Here is a 17809-nt window from a genome sequence, read left to right as displayed (position 1 = left end):
TGGGTACATTTTTGACTAAAACATTTTTGGGGAGTTATATCACCCACCTCTAGACTTGTCAGTTGCAATTTAGAGGTAAACTGAATCAAATATTTTATAGACAGAATTTGAATATGATTATGCTCTATCACTATTTCAATTCAATCTTGTCAGGTTAAGTTTCACAACAGAATGCCTAATTAAAACAGTGTGAGGAGAAACTAGCCCAAAAAAGTAATTACTGAACTTAGTGCAGAAATTATGTCAGAATTTTACTGCAAGTATTTCCAACACTTGCAGCTTTCACTGTACATTTATTGCACCTGTCTATTAGATGCCTTATTTGACAGCCTTATACAAAGCCATCACTAATATAAGCACTTGGCTCTGTAGTCCAGAACTGGTCAACCATCACAAACACTCAGTTAAATGTCTCAGTAATCTGCTGAACATTTCCAAACAAGAGTGTAAGTATAAGGACTAGAAAGCACTATTCAAGATCTGGCATTCTTCACTGGTTACAGATGGCCAAGCAACCAAGCACCAAACCCACCCTCCCAGACCTCCCAAAAAGCCCTAGAGAAATTCAGTATATTCCTAAAGACTTGACTTTGAAAGGCATGCCAATTTAACAGCCAATGAAAGTATTTCTATATGGTTAAGAAGGAAACTACAAAGATGTATGACAGGAGTAAGATTTTCTATTGCATTCTGCAGCATGATCTGACAACTTTATAAAAAAAAAAAAGAAATCCTGTCTTATAAAATTCCATAGAAGCTTTTCATAAAAGAGAGAAAAACCTCTGAGAACAGCATGACCAGAGAGGTAACACTGCAGCAAACACTGCTCCTCCTCACTAAATCTCCTGCCATTCCCTCCCTGCAGCAGAGTACTGGGCACAGCTGTTTGTCTCTACTTTGCACACTCAAGTTTGAGGCCAGTGACAGAACTGTTGGCATCATTTCTCTGGGATCTGCCTTTCTGAGAAATAATCCTCATGCACGCTCAGTGCTAATGCTGGTTAAACCTCAGATGTTTTAGAAATGCCCTTCATTAAAGTATTCAAGAATGCAAAGGCTTATCTGAACAATAGCCAAAATACATCTTGGTCTAGATACCACAGGATTTGGCCAGAGTGGAAATACTAAGGGAGTAATCTCTTGGATGCTGTTTCAATACTTTTCTTTGGGGAAGAAACCAAGAAAAAGCAGAGGTGTAGGGAATATTTCCAGATCCCATCTGTCATCAGAACTACACCACTTGTCATAAATCAGTTATTTTTCACTACTCACTGCCTGCTCTTTAAAAAAGGAATTAGAAGAAATTAAAACTGACAGGAATAACTGTAGGAAGGTTACTCAAGTGCTGCTACCTAAAGAACAACTGAATGGTAGATCGTTTTTAGAACAAGACTGTTAAAGGACAAAGAGTTAGAAAAACCCTTTTGCATATACAATATAAGAGTAATTATACAGGAAGATTTTACATTGGAAATAAGAAAATTAACAGTAGGGAAGAAATTCAGTAAATGAGGGACCCTAAAAGAGAACAAGCATTCTTGTCTTTTATGCTCTGAGTAGTAAATATCCAAAGTGCAGCAAGGTATTAAGCAGATGCTAGTAAACAGAGAAAATCTGAGAAAATCTAACCTGAAATATCTCTGAGTTTGTATCTTTACAATCTTTTCATGTTTGCACTTTATACCACGACAACAGCTCTGTAGTTGACTGTGATCAACAACAAGGAATGACGTCTTCCAGCACTGAAAATCAGTTCTTAAGCGTTGATACTACAAACACACCAGCCACACCCTGCCTCTAGGTCACCAGGATATCACTGGGCTTAACAAGCACCGCTCCACTAGCAGCAAATGAACTACACAAGATGCAATAAGCTGATGCCCTGAGGCCACAGGCATAATGGTGGCTTGCTGGCTTTAACTTTATATTCTCTTTTTTTATTGATTTGAACTGAAGGAAGTATAAAACAGTGGAGATAATAGCTATAATGGTATTTACTTTTTAAACAGGGATTTAGGCATCTTTAAAATATGGATTGTTAACCTTTTTGAGGGTTTATTATTGTCTCCTATATATAGACTTTTGTTTTGCAAGCTCTGTGTATGCTGACCTGAGTCTACTGCTTGAAGTACTTCTTGGGCACTTGTTCTTCAGTAGATCCCTAGTATGACAAACCAAAATGGCTCCTGAGAAGACAGCTCCATTTTTTCAGACATAAAGCATAAGAGACTGCAGTGAGCCTTTGGAGACTTCTGCAATGTCCTTTGGCAAATGTGTCTGCCACACTGGGGTTTTCAGCCCACAGAGATAAAAATGGACCATTGCTGTTGGAACAGTGTAGATCAACCATGGGATGGTGGGAGAAATTTCTACAGGTTCAAAAGGACTTTCTGTTTGTTTTACGAGCTCACCAATAGTGCTGGAGTATATATGTCATAAGCTAATGGCCTGAAAAGTATCAGCTAAAAATATGAAGTAGTTACAAAAAAGCAAAAATACTCTCAAAACATGTAACTCAGAAATAGCAAATAATTTTCTTTTTTTTTTTTTAGTTTGCCTTGTAAAATTGAAGTAAACATACCAACACCCCCCCCCCAAAAAAAATATAACCCCCCCCCCCACTTGTATTCTAGAGGAGCACAATAGCACAATTGCACAACATACTTTTTTTCCTTGAAATCTCAATCACAAACACAAAGGATAGCTGTTTACGATAGAAATACTTGCAAGTCCTTCAGCCTTCATAGCTATCATGATGCATAAGAAGGCACTATAATCAAATCTCCCTTATTTATTCAAGTCTTTTCTCAATAACAAAATTCAAAAACAGTAAACAAACTCTTGAAGAGTCAAAAAAAAGCCTTTCTTATTTCACCCAAATTTGGAGTCACTTCACATAAAAGAACACAAAAAAGAAACTCCAGTAACAGACTACTTGCAGCAGAGCAGAGGGCAACCATTAGATTACTTTATTTTAAAACTCTGTATAAATGATGCAGCTGAGCCTACTGTAAACTGCTTTGTCTTGAACAGAACAAGGAGCTCTCAGCTCAGATAAGCTTGCAGAAAACTTCTACATGGACCCTACATCTGGATGTGTAAGTACATCTCTCTCTTTCGGAACAGGTCTCACATTCCCGAAGGATCTTCTACCACCAGGAACTAGATGGAGAAAACAACATTGTTGAGTTGCTTCAGTGTATATTGATTTGGTTTTTAAAAGGTACACCTCGGTTGCTGATGGCTCACCAGGAAGAGAATCCTTGGCTCAGGTCTGCCTGCAGAGCACTCACAGTGGGACCAGGCTGTGCACAGCTCCACACCAAGCTCAGAAATTCTCCTTTCCTGCAACTTTGCACTCTGCACATTATCATAAACCTCTGTCTCCCCACTGCTTACATAGCTTTTTCTGTACGAACCTATTGCATTTTTTCGGCAATCTGATTTCTTCACAGCCTGAAAGGTAGACCTCCAGGTCTGTTGCTGACTTCTGCCAAACCCCAGGAAAATAATTGCTACGTGGCACTTACCTCTCCTTCTCTGGGCCACGGCCTTCCATTCTGTGTGTATTTGCTTTGATTCTGGCGCTTCTTTTGCCCTCCATCAGCAAATTTGCACAGCAAAGGCTCAGTGGGGGCTGTGAAGACAAGAAATCCAGTCTATATTAGCATCCCCCCCAAAGAAAGTGATTATACCAGCAACAGTAGTGCTTTGTAATACTGATCTTTTGAAGTAAAATCTTGCCTTCTGCAGATATTTTTTGCCTCTTTTAGCCTTGACTCCACTGGCAGCTGTTCTTATTAACTAAGCTTCAAAAAATATATACTGGCAGCCCTTAAAAGAATTTAGCAAATATTGTTGAAAAAATAATCAGCCTACACAGGATGTTAAGTTGCTGTAGTGGAACAGTATAGTCAGGCATTAGTTCCAGCTAAGTTAGACACGTATTCATGACCAGCATTAGTGCAAGAATAAACACTGCTTTACTAAAGCAGCTTTCTATTTTTATTGTAAAAACTTTGCAAGAACCTGTTTAAGGAATAAGTGTTCTCACTACTTTGGTGTTTCTCAGCATCCAGTCCTTTAAAAATCGGACTAAACAGAATAAAATAGAGACTTTTGCCAAGTCCAATCAGCTTTCTTTTCCTCTTAACTCCTCTTTTAAGCAAGTTGGCAGCTGAGAAAACCCTTTTCCTCTCCAAGTGGGATCTGGAGTGTGTGAATACAATAGTCAGGGGGGGCCAGAGTCCCAGGAAGAAAGGATAATCACAGCACTGCACACCCCAAAAGGCAGCCCACAATAGGGCCCTCTGGAGAAGAAATTAACACACATCAAACGGCCACAACAGGAAGGGAACTTGGTGTCTTGGGATCTCTTTCCCATCTACCCAGCTTTTAACAGCCTCCTAAAATATTTTTTTTAACCAAAACTTTATTTGTTCTGCTGGTGGGAGCTTGTTTCTCCAGCTTCATCCTTAAAAGGGAGCCAAATTCTACCCACTTAGGTGTATCTTAGAGTAGTGCTTTATTGCCTGCATCAGCAGAGAAGTAAAACAATATTTGCCTGGTTGAAAGAAATCTAAAAATCGTGTGTCACATTTGAGTCTTATCAGGAATTTTTGAGTTCCCAGGCATGATAAGTCTGTAATTAATTAACCAAGAGTTTTGATGGAAAAACCAAGAAATCTGTTTTTTTTCCTTCCCATTTCCTGTTTCTGGGAGGCTAGAAATGTTGAAAGAACACAACTGCAGATATATGAAGAAAATGTTTGGGTAGGGGGGACTAATCAAGTTGTCAACTTATTTATTTGTAATAAAAATTATGATTTGGTTAATGGATAAGTTCATGTGGTATTAAAACTAGCTAACCTCCACCAACCTCCTAGTTACAGACAATTCAAAATGTGTCAGAAAGTGTAGATTAGAACTTTGATCACTTAAAAACTGCAACCAAGAAACAATGCACGTAGAGAATCTCACATCAAAAGCACAATTTCTCATTGGGACAGCGTCACTTTGGCCACTTTTGGAGTTATAACAGCTTTGTTTTTTCATTACCATTTTACCAGCCTAGTAATTTCCAAGGTCACTAGAAACTGAACTGCAGGGAACAATCCATTATTGGCAGAAAGCTTGACTGTGTGACCCCAGAGGTCCTTCCCCACCTCCAGCTTCGATTATTGTATCAGATTTTTGTAGAAGCAATGCTCAGCCAACCATTTTAAATTTAAAATAATGAAGGTTTAAAAGCATACAGGTGGCTATGGAGATTCTTTCTGCAGATGGAGAGATTTTACAGGGCTGATTGCCCTGCACTTTCCCTGGTTTTACTCTGTGGCCCGATGCTGCATGATTTCAGAGTGGTTACTTAGCGTTCACTTTGATGTGATTGTGAGGGAGGAGCAGGTGCTAAGCCAGCATTAGAGAAAGACCTATTAAACATCACATACAAAGCTTCAAAAGCTTTTTGTTTTAAGCACTGAACAACTACCAAGCAACATATGATACCATTAGGAGGACCATGCAAAAACCATCTGCACACTGGATATTGACACATGCCATGATCATCAGCTAATGAACACATGTGGTATTAGCCCATGCACTGTGATGTGGTTTAACAAGCTAGGAAATCTACACATCCTCTCTATATTAGCCAACCACAAATAGGAAGCTGTTACCATTTCTGGAATTCCCCTAGCCAGCATTACCATCTGACAACCTCATATTTGTTAATTAGTGGCTTCCTAAAGTTGGTTGAGATTGAACAGAGCTACCAAACAACTTTACTAACCCCATCTAGAAAAAAACGTGAAAAAATATTGCACAGACTTTTCAGAAGGTTGGAAAGAAGGTGGAAAAGGACAATGCTCTACACAGGCAAGTTTCTGCATGGGAGGTTATATTCCTCCATGACAAACTGAGGGTAATTCTGTGGAAAAGTCAGTCTGTGCTGATCAGCATTAAGAGAAGTAAAAAGTTCAAAACAAAATGTTCTGACAGGAAGACAGAGCCCATATAAATTTTGGCTTGAGGGTTTTCAGGGTTTTGTTTTGGGCTTCTTTTCCCTAAACACAGGCATGTAACATCAAACAAGACAGAAAACTATATTAACTGATGAAGTGGTGTAGGTCCTAATGGTTTACACCTGGAAAAAATTATGGCAACCAACCTCAAAATATATCTATATATAAAACCCTGAATTAATAATCTCTCTTCTTTCAGGACATAAGGCAGCCTTGGGAGTTCAAAGATGTTGCTCTAAGTACAGAGAAGAATTCAAATGTTGGTTTGCTTCAGCCCTCTTGAAATGCCTTGTAAGAAAGGTCCTCTAGGCTTTCCAAGATTAGATGCACCCAAATATTTGGCATTAGTACCATCATTCTTACTAGTCAAATACAGAGCAACAGAAGATACTAGGAAGAGCACATCTCACTCCACCACGCGAGCATAATTATTTCTTAGTAGAATTCTTTTTTAATGGTTTCATTAAATTTCCAAAATGCTTTAAAAATAATAAATTCAATTCAGACAACAAAAAGATCACAATTAGGTACTATCATTATCAATTCAAGAAAGAAAATATTTAGGAACTAGTCAAACAGTATCAACATTAGATGAATTATATTTCTGGGTTGCAGTAGAAATGGTATATTTCACCCTAAATACTTCAGAAGGGGAGGAAAGGAAAAGGAATATTTAAAATTTTTCTGTTTCTTTTCTTTTCCATTCCATTCCATGCAGACAGTCTTCAATTTATGGACTACATTTTTACTTTCCTCCTTTTCCTCTGTATGAACACACTGACTGAAAATAAATGCCTGTGTCTCTGCCTCTTCTCTCACCTTTTGTACTGCTGACTTAATAGAAAATGTAATTTGGATATCTGTAGATGTTCACATTTTGAAGTGATAAGCAGATCTTTTTGTATGGTTCTTGACATCCTCTAAGTTTTAAGCATATGTGGTATTTTGAAGCATATCTGGAAAATCTACTGTTGCTATTTTCTCACAAAAAAGTGAGAATTGATTCACTTGAAACAAATTTCAGGCTATTCCATCCTGATAAACTCTTCAAGATAGAAGGCACTGCTCTTTCATTGACTTCTACCTGACAGCAACAAACACAAATATCAAGAATAAATAACTGCTTTAACCTGAACAAGGTTCATTAAGCCATAACCCATTTTTCAAGGCGAAGATTTAAATGCTTGATGCAGTTCCCAGCCAAAGCCTTCTCTGGTTAATAAGACATAAATAGCCCTGAACTTGGCTTTGAGTCCTGAGAAGGAAGTGGGATCAAATTGATAGGGCTTCTAAACAGCATTTGCCAAGATATTCAGGGCTGCCTTAGGAGAGGGCAGTAGCTGCTAGTGTTCAAATTCTGTTCCCATGGAAGTCAATGGCTAAAACCCTATCTCACTTCAGTCAGGCTCTGAATTTACTCTAAGAGTTCAGTGGAGGTGAAAGAGAGAGACTGGTTTTATGTCAATCAAGCCTGTCGATATTGTTGGAGTTCCCTCAGGAGATCAGCTTCTCATGCTCTGCTACTTTAGATGGACAGATTGTGCAGACAAACAGCACAGAACTGCCAAAAGGCTGTTAGTATCACCAAAAGCAACACTGGTACTTAAATAGCACAAAAAGTTCAGAAGGAAGGAGAAGGGGTAACAGTGCCCCCTTCTCGAATCTGGCAGCCTCTAAGAAATGTTCCAACTCAGGAAGGGAATTTCAATTAAATTGGAGAATTCAACAAAATAAAGCAAACTCCTAACTAATTCTGAATACATAATTTCCATATTCTTTCATTCATCGGAAGGCAGATACACTTGAGCTTCTGCATGTGCAAAAATGTATATATTCATGAGCATGTGCTTCATAAAGGAAGATGAAAGCTGTTATTTGCATTTGGTGAATCTTTTTCATTATTTCAGGTGCCCTGAAACTTTTACTGTCTTAAGAGTTACTGAGAAAAGCTTGTTCCCCACTATCATGTAGCATCATCTGTCCAGCAATGGCAAGAATTACATATAGAAAAAGCAATAACAGGACACTTTCATGCATTTTAGCTGCTTTTACTACAAATATTTTTAAAGACAGAGTATTTTTCAGCATGTCAGGAAGAGTTTAATCTCTTCTTATTTTTTGCAACAATGAAAGTAACATTTTCAGTAGACAGCCTAGAAACATGTACACTGCGAACACTCATGTGGGTCTTTAGCCACCTCTATTTTGTTAATGTGAAGAAAAATAATTAGAAAGTCATTGGTATGACAATGAATGGTCAGTGCACAATCAATGATCTTTTTCAAAGTATGTTTTAATGAGAAAGTTGGATTAATTTCTTTTTCAGCCTTGGCAAATCCTCCTCCACAATAAAAAACTGTGCACAGTAATAATTGAGTTCACAATTAGACCAAGCATTCATACTGATCAAGCTCTGATAACTATTTTCATTCTTAACTGCCTTCCAAATTTTAAGTATTTTGGTAACATTTTCATGTGCAAATCACACAGAACATCTGATTAAAACACCCATGTAAGAACCAACCTCTTTGTCTGCTACACATCAAACATGTGTAGTCTTTAAGAAAAACTTCACCTTATGGTAACATCAAAGCCATATTGTAAGGAGACATGATTTCACAGTAGACATGAGATATAAAAAAGCTGTAGAGCAAGGCAGGACACAGCAAGTTTAAGTTTTGATTCTATATCTGGGCTCAGATGGATGTACCCAGCAGGACTATGGTATTTACTGAGCCTGCAGAGTTTATTTACAAAACGAATTTTGTTGTTGTAAGCTTTGAAAATGTAGAAGTTCCAGGACCCCATCAATAGAGTCACACTCTGCTCTAGTGAGTCCACTGGCTTCTAGAAAAGCTCTGCCACGCAATACTTTTTCATCCCAAAGTCATAAATAAACAAAACTTGAACTTCAATGAAGATTATAAAACAAAACCATAGCTATTCTGCTCTTGGGAAATGAAGGACTACAAAAGATGGTACGTGACAGAAAAGGACATGTAAGGACAAAGTGTTAGCTGAGTAAGGGAACTATAAATAATGTGGCAAATAAGCACTTCATCCTATCCTGCATGGAGTTGTTAAAGGCCAGAGTAATAGATTTTGTCCCTGAATTCCATGATACAGGATGAGATGTCACTTGGCAGACCCTAATGTATAGAAGAGTTAGCTTTCAAAAAAGGTGAAGCCACATACAGCATGTCATAGAATTATAGAATATCCTGATTTGGAAGGGACCCGCAAGGATCATCAAAGTCTAGCTCCTGGTCCTGCACAGAACAGCCCCAAGAGTCCCACCATGAATCTGAGAGTTGTCCAAATGCTTCTTGAACTCTCTCAGGCTTGATGCTGTGACCACTTCCCTGGGGAGCCTGTTCCAGTGCTCAACCACCCTTGGGGTGAAAAATATTTTCCTAATACCCAGCCTAGACCTCCCCTGACTCAGCTTCAGGCCACTCCCTTGCATCCTGTCACTGGTTACTACAAAGGAGAGCTCAGTGCCTGTCCCTCTTCTTCCCCTCATGAGGAAGTTGTAACTGCAATATCACCCCTCAGTCTCCTCCAGACTGAACAGACCAAGTGACCTCAGCCACTCCTCATTTGGCTTCCCCTACAGGCCTTTCACCATCGTTGCAGATTTATCCAGTATTTTACAGTTAAACTGAACTACATTATATTAATTGGATTTGCACAGATGATTATGAAAGCAAAACAATGAGTTACCATTGCATTTTAGTTTCTATAACACATCGCTTTCACAATGTAATTATACAAATTGGGGGAACAGCTAATAGAAAAGGACACCAAGGAGAAAAAATATGCAGCACATATTGGGTAAGCAAGAAAAAGAAAGTGATTTACTTCTGATAAACTGTATCACAGCTTAAGTAATTATCTCTTGTTCATCTCTTTGTCTTAAAAGATGGGAGGCAACCCTTTCATCTTTTTGTATAATAATTATTTTTAAAGAGCAAGAACATATTAGAAAAGAAAAATAAATCTCAGAAGAGAAATGTGTCAAGCGCAAAGTTAGGGCTGCTATCCTGTGAAACAGAAATTACTTAGAGCAGGTGGAACAGGTAACCATATGTGTATGTTGGAGAAACACCATGGCAACTTGGAAGTGTGGTCCAGATCTTGTTGCAATCAATCTAAACACTCAAGCTACTACATGGAAAACTTCTGCTTAATCATATTGTTGCTGAAATTCCCATAAATATTTGTTAGAGCAGACCAGAAAGTAGAGTCCCCTATGAGAAACTGCAACATTCATTTTACAGTCTGTTTTTTTTTTAAAAAAACTACTTTCCTTTTAAATTTTCAACAGAAGAGCAGACTGGGACTGCCAGATTCAGGCCTATTTAAGTGCTCCATTACAATCTGCTGATAAGGAGGAACTGTTGTAAAGGTTATAGAAACAGATGCTTCAACATGGTATGAAAAGTTAAATCAATCAAAATAGCTAAACTGAGATGCAGTATTAAAATCAGGCTGAAATGTTGTAATATGATGGTCTGTTTTTATTTTACCAAACTCCATTTCTCAAACAACTTAAGTGCTGGTCTCTGTTGGAGAGAATGAATGCATGGTGAGCAAATCCAGAACAGAATTAAGAATTTTATTAATTAACTTTATTAATTATTAAATAATTATAAAATAAGCTGCACTTTAACATTGAATTCTGCCTTTTAGACAAACGGCCCGAATCAGAGCTCACAGAAATTAAACATTCTCACTGAATCCAAAGCCACTCTACTGATCCCAAATTTAAATTTGAGGTAAGCGTAAGCAAGAACAGACTCAGGCCCATGAGTTTTCCCAGAGAAATCAGCTTCCTCAAACTTGATGATACAGCAAAGTTCTGCCCTATCAGAGGTCCTCAGCATAATGCTGAAAAATACCAGCTGTAGTTCATCCTTTGTGCCCAGTGCTGTGACAGCTCTTCATGACCTTTGAACACTGGGTGAAAAGGAAGGAGTGATTTATTTTGCAGTTTTAAAATTTCTCCAAGAGCCTTTCCAGCAAAGGAGTAGATTCTCTTACTGAATGACTGTGCAACCAAGCCAACTAGCATCAGTTTGCAGAAATCATTTCACACACCTATGCTTAGACCCAGTGGGTTTTTTTCTATGACTTTTGGACAGGATCTGTTACAAACTGAAATTTAACGTGCCAATTCTAATTACAAAACATGGAATTCAGCTGGGTTAATATCTCCTCCAAAAAACACTTTGATAGACTCCCTTGGGTTTGTCCCTCATTGGAAAAACCATGTACAAAAGAAGTGACACAATATCATGTTTTGAAGAGGAGCATTTTTGACAAGTCATTGAAATCACTTCATGTATTATCTGTGAGATAGATAATAAGTAAGTACTGAACTGTTAATTTATGTTAAATAAGGAAAGCCTCTCACTTGCTCAATCATCACTGTAAAAAGGTGAATGCTTAAGAAACCCAGCCACCTTCCCCTGTGTGAAGAATTTTTTGTGTAGAACTTATGTGCACCAACTTCCCTGTATTTCTATCTCGCCAGAGTAACTAAGCAAGACACTGCAGAAAGAAGAGTCTGTGTGGCTCTTCTGGAAACTATGCAAATAATCAGTAGAATAAAGATTTATGATAATACAATGGTCCCCTATCAAGAGTTTCTCCCCATTGACAAGAGCTGACAACTGTGAACAGTTTTTCAAAACAAACCAAACGAAACAACAAAAATTATATTTTTTTATGTTTTTGTATAGATTTTGCAATTGTTAATTATTGTCTGGGATTCTGACTTATATGGTTAAAAGGAAAAAAAAGAAAAAAGACAGAAGGGTCACTTGTACCATTTTTATGCTTTTGACTTACTGCATCAGATGCTCATTGGACTATGTGTTGGGCAGGAGTTGATTCCCCCAAATAAAATGAAAAGAATGCCAAACTTAAAATATATTCCTATATTAAATAATCATTTTAAAACTTTTTGGTGTTTTTCATTGTAAATTTCTAGACCATACATGATTTGCCACACAGACACACGTATCTGCTGGGTGTAACAAGGAACTAAATCAGGCAAACAATATCCAATCCAAGAACCCAATATCCAGTGAAGTTGATGAGAACACTTTCAATACCTTCAATAGGTTGGCTCCTAGCCTATGACTTGAACTGGAAGTAAATATGACAGCAGTTACACTGGAATATATCTCACAAACTTTGTTTTTGGTGTTTTATTTGGTCTTTAAACTTCAAGCTGCAATCTCTTCACACTAGCAACATGCAAAGAGAACGGGAACAGTGGCTAGACTGTCATCAGAACCAGTTTTCAGAAAAAAAAATTACACAGTGAGGTTTTGCTGTCTTACGGTGTTGCTCCTTATCCCAGATAAGCATTAAAGCTGAAAATTCGTACACTGAGGCAGTGAACTAGAGGAGAGGTCTGAGTTGTATAATGTTTTTGAACTGGTAGCACCCTGACTTTAGTGTATGTAGTCCATACTGGTGCTCCTGAACCGACTGTGGTTGATACACCAGCTGTGTGGGGTCCCAGGACTCCAATCTGCAGGTAGAAGCTCACTGAGGAAACCTGACCCTTTAAATGCGAATCCAAAACCAGTCTTTAAATCCCCCTCCGAGACTGCCCTGTGAGCTTTTAGGAAGATTGTACTTCATATACCTTATTCTCCTCTCCCATCTCATAAGTTACTTTGGTTGGATGAAAATGGGGATCTTATATTTCTTACTGTTCAATTATTAAGGAACAGCAATGGAGTTGGCTTCACCTGAAAGGCTGAGCGATTTTTAAATGATCTCATGTACCGTAATTTATAATGGAAAATCAGGTACAAATAGTGTGAGATGCTTTCTAGTTCCTCTCTAATGGAAATAAAATGAATCCCTGGTAATGGGTGACCCTACTTGTTTCTGTGGTCACCCATTTTACTTTTTAGTGTTCTCTTTAGTAGTCTCAGGAGAAAAGAACAAATGCAAAGCTTTTATCCAAAGCTGCTTCTCAAAAGAATAGCTCTGTGCTTCTGCTATAAAATCTATTTTTACTATTCTCATAAACAAATATTATTGATCACAGAGACTTTGCTATTCCCACAGAGAAAAACTTATTGCACTGACAGTCCAGAGATAAAATTATTAGAATTTCTACAGTACAAAGAATTAATTCTGGTTCTGTTCATAAAAGATTATTTCATGTTGCTGTTTAAGCATTACTCTATTATCTAGTATGGAATCTACTTATTTTAAATTTAATTTTATTATATTCTTTATTAGTGTTTATTTCGTATTTATTTCGATTAACCAGAACATTACCATCATATATTCCTCTGTATGACACTGCTAGAACTAACGGTAGAGAGAAAAAAACCTCTTCAAACATGTTTTCAATATAAACAAGGAAACCAGGACAAATGTCTCAGGTCAATATGACGATTTATTTCCACCAGCATAATGATAATTGCTGTAGATACACATTTATTTTTTTATAATTGAGGTTGAGTTTTGCCATTCTCTGCTTACATTCCAACACATGTATACTATTAATGTCCAGAAGAGCTTATGCAACCCAGGGTTATACTGCATGAGGAAAAAAATGCTTCAGTTCTGACCATTAGCTTATTTAATTCACATGTGTGTGTTCTAATAATATTTTTTTCCCCAGTTAGGGAAAGACACATTTGTTGTGTCTTTGTGAATCGCCACTGCAATAAAAAAGTGGCTATATATGTAATGCTAACATTTGCAGCTCTACTCACAGCCTGTTAAAGAGTAGCAGTAGAAAATATATGCAATCAAAAAATATTTGGTTTGGGCAAAGATGCCCTGTGTGTGGTCAGAGTAGTAACATTACCTTCTTGATAGCAGAGTTGAAACAATCCATTCCTAAAAGCACTGATTACTGTGAATGCATGAAATATTCCTCTGTAAATGTAAAATAAAGCTAACTTTTAACCAGCTATCAATCTGTTAAAAAGTTCAAAAATATTCAGAAATATTCATACCTTTTTTCTCAGACTGCCTAGTGAAAATACTTTTATTTAAATCAGTTCTAATTAACACACATTCTAATAACAACTGCTGGGTGCAGCAGCAAAAACTCCAGCCACTGATAATCTAAAACATAGCTCAGCCATATAATTTTGCCATTAGTCAGAGAAAGAAGGAAAATTTGAAGGGAATCTTTTTATAAGTTATTCTCCTTCTTTCGTTTTTTTTCTTCTGCATTCACTGAAAATTATAATGTGTATGCCCTAAAAGTAGTGAGTTTGCTAGGACCTAACAGATAGCATTACCAACTTTCTCACTTCAATGCAGGAATAACTTTAAAAAGTGGATTTGACCCTGTGACAAAACCAGGGCTGGGTGTAGGTTCCAAAGCAGAAGGCATTTACAAAACAGTGACTGACTGATTCTTAAAAGCAGGAGTTCATTTTGCTGCAGTAGAGAATAACCAAGTCACGCTAAACACCTTGGACAGAATAAACTGTGAACCACAAAACCTCACTGTGTACTCTCACTGTCTTCTCCTGTAAATAGGCCCAAAGGGAGGAAGGGAATACTTTGGAAACAATACATAAGTAAGGATGTTGATACCCCTTACCTTTCTCTCCCTAGAAGAAGGGGCAGGCATAAGCTAAGAGAAGGACTGCAGACTATACAGCACCCATGGACACACCAATACCCCTTGCAGCTCCAGTCTGGTGCACTGGCTGCTCCTCATGGCAACTTCCAAGCCCTGAGTCTGAAAGACACTTTTTTCGGGTAGTAACTGTACTGGATGGCTACTGCCCCCCATAGCAAGTATCTGAAGGTAGGGAGCAAATGTGGCACACGCACTTATTGCTAAAAAAGGAAGATAAGACCTTGGAAAAAAAAAAAAAAGCTCAGTAACTCCTATTTCCTTGAAGGGCAAGAAGGCAGAAAGGCCCTAGCACAAGACCACCTGGAGCTCCTGTCAGGACATGGAGGCTTTGCACCAGCTTGAAGTAAGCCTCTGCCTTCAAGGCATAATTGTACCTGTGGTTTCCATGACAGAAAACTGCACAGTGGATTCACTGGGAATTTTCCACTAAGTCACCTATTTATGATGACACTTTATCCAAGGGAAAGACAAAAAAGTGAAATCATAATCTTTTCCCAAGACAATGGAAGATCTTACTCATACTTCTTAGCTCTTTTCAAAATGTGTTGATGATACCAACACTAAATCTAATGTGCTATGACATAAGGGAAATTCTATCCCTTGCAGCTTAAAAATCTTTTATTATCATCTGAGACAATATCCTAGAATATTAAACAGATAACACTAAATCCTTCTGAAATTTTCAATTGCAGAGCTCTCAGCTAAGGGTAGAAAAGGAAGCAAACTTACATATTAGAGACTGAGTGACAGACTAATCTTTACCCCTGTAATACATGTCTCAGAGATTGTATGAAGGTCATACTAGATCCTACTTTGCCACGGCCCCAAACAGTACAAAAACAATAGGATTTCAATGCTAAGATTGGCAAAGTAAAAAATCAGCCCTCTACTCTTTCAGTTAAAAATACTGGAATAATCAGAACAGGAGAGAGCCAATAACAACAAGGAAGAATAGGTGAAAATGGAAAAAAAAAAGGTATAGAAATATGCAAAGAAAAACACTTTAAGAAAATGGATGGAAAAACAGGAAAAGAAGGGAGAGGAATGTTTCTGAATTGCCCTTGAAAATGTTGTAGCTTCACAGAAAAGCAAATGCAACTCATGTCCTCCATTTCTGGATGACAACAGGGGCCTTCACAAACACTTCACAAAGACTGCAGAAAAGAAAATTCTAACTGAAATGGCTGCCTAAATGTCACTGCCTATAGCAAACAGAATGACATATAAAAAATAGTAGTTTTATCTGAAAACGGAAAAGGAAGACCTGTTCTGTTGCATTGTGAGGAACCCACTAAGGCTGTGGATGGTCTCAGGGCAATTGCTTGGCATCAAATCACTGAAGAAGCCTGGGGAGACTACTGAGTCCCCTCAACAAAAAATACCAAGGCTCTGTTATCAAAGTAAATTCAAAAGCTTATGTCAAAACTCTGTAGATGAGTCAACACTTAACATGCTACAGAAGATAAAATTAGAGATGACTATGTGAAAGATGAAAAGGCAAGGACCTCTCTTCCAGATAAATTACATTAGGAGAAATAGTAATAGTTGCTTACACCAAAACCCATCATTATTTAAAATTTTGTCCTCATTTGAGTGGGATCCTTCTTTGGTTTACAGGCACATGGATGCAGCCACGCTGGCATGATGAATCTGTGTGCAACTCTATTCAAAGCATGACTGCAACTCAACCGCAGTATCAAAGTCTAGCCTGACAAAAGCCATTTCTAGCTGATGTGAAACAGCAATTTTCTTCACAGCAAATTATTTCATGAATCAGCCAGCAGGGAGTGACAACATTCTGCTGCCAGTGACTAAGTGTATGACCTCTGGGTTGTAATTTCCACCGGCTTAAGAAGAGGTCATTGCAAACACAAGCGTATTTTTCACTCCACTGTTAAGAGAGATGCTAATCTGGCTCTTAGTTTCCTTTCTTTCTTCTTTTTTTTTTTTCTTTTTCCTTTTTGCCAGCTTTATTGCTTACAATGTAGTATTTCCCTGGAGACAGAGAACAAAGTCTAGAAGAGGTTGCTAATAAAACTTGAAGACAACACAGTAGAGTAAGAATTAAAGGGCAACAACTTTTCTACTTCGAGGAATGTGGCAGGCCTAGCATAGACCTCATGGCTTTCTCCTGTCATAAAAAGGCAGGTTAGGACTGAACCTTGCAACCTGGTAAGAGATAAGCAAACTGAAGTAAGAGGGAAAAAGGCTTTTTGGGACTGCTTTCTGATACAGAACCAGAGACAGAGGAAAAATCCCACTCCTGAGTATGGCCAGAAGAGGAACAATGAGTTTTAAATGAAGGGTGAGGTAAAGACTGAGTAATAAAAATATGAATACTGCCCAAATTATTACATTTTCTCCAAATACTTCATCTAGGATCTGCACACAAATAAAACTTCCAGCTAATGAACCACAACAGACTGAGCTCAGCATTAATGCTACTGAATTAACACAACAGTAGAATACTGTACTGCCTTATGTGACTTGATTGTAACAATAAACCATGTAGAAAGTGCTTTTATACCCTTAATAGAAGTACTGAGGAGAGGAAAAATGGAACCCTAGATTTCATTCAGCATTGGGATTCTGTTTGATTGTTGATCCTAAAAGGAGTGACAACCAACAGTTGAAAGAGCTGCCATTAAGCCACATTTGTTATTCCTCTGCAGTGTAGTTCTGCTTCTTGGGTTGTTACCAGTGGGGAGAACAAAGTCACAGGCTCTAAAGCTCAGCTCTGAATTGAGAAGGACAAGCTTCTAATACTGATAACCAATGACTCTTAGACTCTATGGCAAGGGTGGAGGAAGTTGCATTGAATAGGCCAGCACGGACTTGGTGGTGGAGCAGGAGATGGAAATTGTAAGATTTCTTTGTCACCAACTCTGTCTGAGGTGCCCTGAAAACTGAACTACTTGGACACGTGCCATATGATTAATGTGGATCTATCAAACTGTGCATTCAGAGGGACAGAGTCATATGAGATTTCCTGGAAAGTTACTGGTTGGCTACATGGTATGTGCATGGGGATTTTAAGTAGTCTGGACAGAATACATTACCTGGATTGAAAGACAAGCACATGTGACATCAGATGCAATCACAGTGACCCAGGCCTCAGCCCAGCCTGGTTGCAACAGACTGCTTTTGC

General features: G+C 38.1%; 1 protein-coding gene across 23 annotated transcripts in view; it reads right to left on the bottom strand.

Moving 5' to 3' along the window:
- RBMS3 (RNA binding motif single stranded interacting protein 3) overlaps positions 1-17809 on the bottom strand; it is a 711765-nt gene that overhangs the window by 88338 nt on the left and 605618 nt on the right. For all 23 annotated transcript variants that reach the window (XM_069007351.1, XM_069007350.1, XM_069007373.1 and 20 more), the window contains one exon: positions 3531-3637. In XM_069007351.1, coding sequence (XP_068863452.1) covers positions 3531-3637 — 107 coding nt within the window. The remainder of the gene's footprint in view (positions 1-3530; positions 3638-17809) is intronic.

This window comes from Aphelocoma coerulescens, chromosome 2 (genome assembly GCF_041296385.1).
Source record: "Aphelocoma coerulescens isolate FSJ_1873_10779 chromosome 2, UR_Acoe_1.0, whole genome shotgun sequence".
Taxonomy (NCBI): Eukaryota; Metazoa; Chordata; class Aves; order Passeriformes; family Corvidae; genus Aphelocoma; species Aphelocoma coerulescens.
The sequence above is the reverse complement of the archived record's forward strand: the minus strand, read 5'-3'. Positions and strand labels throughout refer to the sequence as shown.